The 5,000-nt window shown below is 35.9% G+C and overlaps 1 protein-coding gene across 1 annotated transcript in view; it reads right to left on the reverse strand.

Annotated features, from left to right (window-relative positions):
• LOC137627590 (uncharacterized) overlaps positions 1-5,000 on the reverse strand; it is a 54,955-nt gene that overhangs the window by 568 nt on the left and 49,387 nt on the right. The window contains exons 2-6 of the mRNA XM_068358672.1: positions 3,804-4,348; positions 3,463-3,698; positions 2,725-2,981; positions 2,315-2,510; positions 1-2,224 (exon numbers count right to left, since the gene is read on the reverse strand). The exon at positions 1-2,224 is cut by the window's left edge and continues 568 nt beyond it. Coding sequence (XP_068214773.1) covers positions 1-2,224; positions 2,315-2,510; positions 2,725-2,981; positions 3,463-3,698; positions 3,804-4,348 — 3,458 coding nt within the window. The remainder of the gene's footprint in view (positions 2,225-2,314; positions 2,511-2,724; positions 2,982-3,462; positions 3,699-3,803; positions 4,349-5,000) is intronic.

Consider the following 5,000-nt stretch of genomic DNA (forward strand, 5'->3'; position numbering starts at 1 on the left):
GAATCCTTTTTAACGGTAAAAGGACCAAGGTAGTCAATAAAAACATTATTGAAGGGAATAGATGGTGGGTCAGATCTGAACTCTCTATAAACCTTTTGATTCAACTGGAAAGTTCTGTTGTTGAATCTCCTACAATGAACACAAGTTTTAAGAATTTTCTTAATGGTAGAAAAGTGTTTAGGAACATAAAACGTACGTCTAATGGCAGACAATACAGCATAACATCCAGATTGGGATAATTTCGAACGAGCATCAAGAACAATTAGTCTAGTTAAAGCACTATCCCTCGGCAACAATATAGGAAATTCATTTTGACCATCCCATGTCTTAAACTTACTTTTCACCCTAATAACGTTATTATTGTCAAGAAAAACATTCAGTTGAGTAACTATCTTAGGTAGGTCTTTAAGTCTAACCTTTTGATCCTGAAAATACGAAAAAACTTCAGGGAAAAACAATTTTTGCTCTGTAGATATAATCTGGGTAAGGGCCTGAGCAAACAGGTTACTATTAGGTGATATAGGATTGCCTTCTATCCCTATCTTCTGCTTCCATTTCATAATACACCGCAAGACTCTTCGGTGAATCAAAACCAATCTCCTGAAATCAGAAATATCATTAGGGTCTATTAAATGAGCATTTCCGGAACTATTTGGAGAATGTTCAAAATTAATTCCCACATATACATTATGATCGATGACAGGAGCCATTTTGTCAACAGTCAGTGGATTAGGAATAACAACATATAATTCCTCTTCAGTCTTAATAAAGTATGAATCTGGTCCAATAAGAAAATTTGTTTTCATAAGAGACCTATAAGAAAAGGGGCGAGTGGTGCTGTCTGCTGGGTTTTCTTTTCCTGAAACGAAGCAAAACTTAACAGGGTACTTTTCACATAACCTCTGGATTGAATTTAGCCTGTTAGTGGTAAATACACCAAGTCTCTGCATTTTTTCCATCTTGGACACACAAGAATTGAGCCAATGAAGTGAGCATATTGAATCAGTATACAACAGTAATTCAGATATGTTAATTGGCTTCATACACACATCACCTGTAAGGTCTCTGTGTAACTCCATTAAGCTTTCAACACCAAACAAAACTGCATTAAGTTCCAATGACGGAATCGACTTATTCTTCAAATGTGTATTAACCATACGGTTTTTAGATTGTAGGAAACAACACTGATTTGTCTCAACATGACATATAAAAACTACAACACCATAAAGAGAACGACTGGCATCTGTAAATGCTATTAGTTTGTATTCACCGTTCCTAGGACCAACAAACATTGGCACTCTGATTATGGGGGAGGAATTTGCCTGCCTATATAAGTTTTTCCATTCACGAACCAAGTCATTATTAAGAGGTTTGTCCCAATCAAGATCTTTACAACATTGGAGCCTATGCATGAATAACCTACTCCTGTTCATGAGTGGCAAATTAAACCCAAAAATATCGAACTGTGCAGCTATGGTGGTCAAAACCTCACGTTTAGTACTGGCATCAGCATTAAGATTGATAGGCTTGGTGAAAATTTCCTCACTTATCCTATTCCATATCAAACCAAACAATTTATTCTCTATAGGTGTCTCAGTTTTCATATCTTTATCAATTCTACTCTGCAAGGAAATATCATTAGTTATTAACTGCTGCACTGAAAATTTAAAGGACTCGAATACTTTAGGTAAAACCGAATAAGCCCACTGAAGGGTATCAAGATTGTCACAAGAATAGGCTCCGTTGTCCATGTATGTTAATGAATAGATCAACCTCTTACATTCTTTTAATTTGTCATCATCTTTATCAGAGTTAATAATCAATATATAAAAAAGTGATATCATAAGGAGAAAAGGACTGCAACGTAAACCAAAACTTAGTCTGACATTGCGAAATGCAACCAGGGTATAATCATCTTTCCTAACATTACGAAACCAATAAAATAGAAGTTTTGCCTGATCGTTCTCGCTCAAAGTCAACATATTGAATGCCTTTTTCAAATCAAATGTCAATAATTTCTCGTCGAACCGAAGATGAATGAAAGCTGACAACATTTTCTGGTTCAGATTAGGGCCCGGGAACATACACTGATTATGGGACAAATTCAGACCTTTATTACGTTCATTTTCACTCAAATTCGAGAGATAAACTATCCTACATTTCGTTGTCTCACGTTGAGGCTTGAAAACAGCCATGTGGGGAATGAAAGAATAATTTGGGTGTTCTAATTTAAATTGTTCAAGATTATCTACAGGTTCAATAATACCCTCGGCTAACTGATCTCTGAAAGTCTGATCCATCAATAGCAAATTACCTTTATCTTTCTTGTGCTTCTTTAATGTAGACTTTAAAATTAATTTAGCTAACCTCTCATTCTTAAGTAAATGAGATAGTTTACTATTCCACAACAAAGGAACCCTAATCCTGCCATCTGTTTCCCTGAAAAGATTTTTTAGCGTGAAATCAATTAACTTCCTATTCAGATCAGTTGTCTGCTCATCACATTCAGGCTGATCATAATTAAGATAATTATGGCATTCTTCCTCAAGTATATGGTTAGTGGCCTCTCTTAACTTTTCCTCTTATGACCTTGCCTTTAGTGTTCAATACATTAAAGTTACAACTAGTAGCAATATTACCAAAATCAAGGTCTTTAATTTCATCACCAAATGAGGGACTAAAATAATCACAACCTAATAAAAAAGAATGTGTGCATATACTTACAGAGGAGTCCACAACAGGGAAAGATAACAATGGCTCACTGTAATCAGTGTTCATGCAATAGAAATTACTGTCGCGAGTCTGCAAATAATCCACATTATTGATTAATCTGTCAAGATTTCCTGTTAGCATAATGCCATGTAACGTATCAATATATACAGAGGGGTCATTATTGCCAAATACGTCTTTTCCCAACAAACAATGAGAAGAATCTGAACCTAACAAGACATCAATGTCACTAATTTCACTAGATTTTGGGTCTAGGAAGGAATCAGCAAAGGAATAACCTCTATCTTTAAAGGCTTTAATAACCTTCCCTAAACCAGGTAAGGACAACTATAGTTTTATAGACCTTGGGACCATTAAAACCATTAACTGTCGAGTCAACATCATTGCATATAACTTTAAATTTACCAAAATTGGCTAGTCTCTCCAATACAAAAGTGCTTTGTGAACCGGTATCCTTGAGCCCTCTGGATAATCTCCCTTGACCTGAAACTTGGAAAGTAAAAGTTGGAAGTGCAGATCTACTATTACAGTTAGGCAGTATGGCTACTCCACTATCCGTCGCTGTTTTAACTGTAGCAGAACAAGACGGCTCCTTTTTACTTTGGGTGGAGCTTGTCTTTATGCATAAAAAGGAGAAATGCCAACCGCCGCAATGATAGCACTTTTTGCGAAACCTGAAAGAACATTTAGTAGTCGGGTGCATAAAACTTCCACATTTTACACAGCCCTTACACTCTGACAATTTCGATACTTTCTCCTGTGCAGTAGGGAAATTTGGACATTTGGACATAAAGTGATTAATATCCTTTGAATCTACCTTTTGGCATAAGTTGCAGCTTTTTGATGCATTGTTAATATTAGAGTCGACTTTGATAGCCAAACTAGTCGAAGTATCCTGATTCTTCCCTTGAAAATTTCCAGAAATAGCGGGACCTTTAAACTTTGTAATTTTCCTAGCATTCTCATACCTTTCAGTGGCAGTAAAGAAGTTATCCTTAATATCCTTACAGCTAGGACGAGTTTGATTGGTAATCTGAACCAACTCTTTCTTAAATTATTCATTAAGGCCTGACCATGCAAAATACTGTATAAAATCATCTGCTGTTATTTCTAGTGTACTAACAGACTGCAATATAGTCCTGAATTTTGAAATATATGAATATGGATCATCTGAAAGCCCTAACTTAAGTTCTGTCAACTGCCTGATCGTGTTTACCTTACGAGTGCTTTCCGAAGCAACTGCTGCCTTCAAAAGCTCTACTGCATCATTAAAGGTTTGCTTGTCCGCCTCTAAAGAATCCAACAACAATTTAGCACGACCGTCTACTTGCTGCTTGAGCAACAACAAAAGATCACGATCTGGGTATGTGAAGGAACTAGTGGTACTTCGGAATTCCTTAAGAAATGACGTGAAGTCCTCGTTTTCTTTACTGGTAAACCTGGGTAAAGGAGCAGTTGGCTGCTTTAACAAAGAACGAGCATTATCAATGCTAACATTAGAATGATTAGAGATAGAAGCAGGCAGCAAAGACAAGCAAATCTGGATTCTATCCTGGTATTCCTGACATATGTCACTCTCTGTATCTAAAGCCGCCTCTGTTACCCCATCATCTGAAAACTTCAATTCAAAAAAATTTTGGTCCAATTCCAATAAACTCTTCTGGTAGTTAAGCAGAAGACTCCTTTCGGTCGTTTGCAAGGCTGGATCTAAACCCCTGTAACTATCACGTTTATTATAACAAACAGTAACTTTTTTTCAAATCGTTTTGCGCCTGGAAATTACAGCTTTTAAATCTGACATTTTAATCTAACTGAATAGAATTACCTAAACAAAAGCAAAAAACAGATCGTGTAAATATATATATAAAACTAATTGAAAGCGAATTAGTAACTGTAAATGGAGCTAAACAAACAAACTGCTACATTCAATAAACACTGAATTAAACACGTGCTAAATATAAGTACGCCAAAAAAAACTTAATACATGAAAACAAAAAGTACTAAATTATTATAGACACGTAAGAAATGAGTAGAATCTCACCAAAAACAAGCACGTTAGAACATGCTAATTACCTCACGATATTTCGCGATCTATTTATATTAGCGTTTAACAACAACTAAAGTAAAATTACTGGACCACTGGAAACCCCCGCAACGAGCTTAACCTGACCGTCAACACTTGCCACCTTCTCGCTAAAAATCCTGTCACGGTCGCCATGAACTAAACTTTTTGTATACTTATTCACTTAAAGAAATACTTAGGAAAGTAA

The sequence above is a fragment of the Palaemon carinicauda genome, chromosome 35, assembly GCF_036898095.1.
Source record: "Palaemon carinicauda isolate YSFRI2023 chromosome 35, ASM3689809v2, whole genome shotgun sequence".
Classification (NCBI taxonomy): Eukaryota; Metazoa; Arthropoda; class Malacostraca; order Decapoda; family Palaemonidae; genus Palaemon; species Palaemon carinicauda.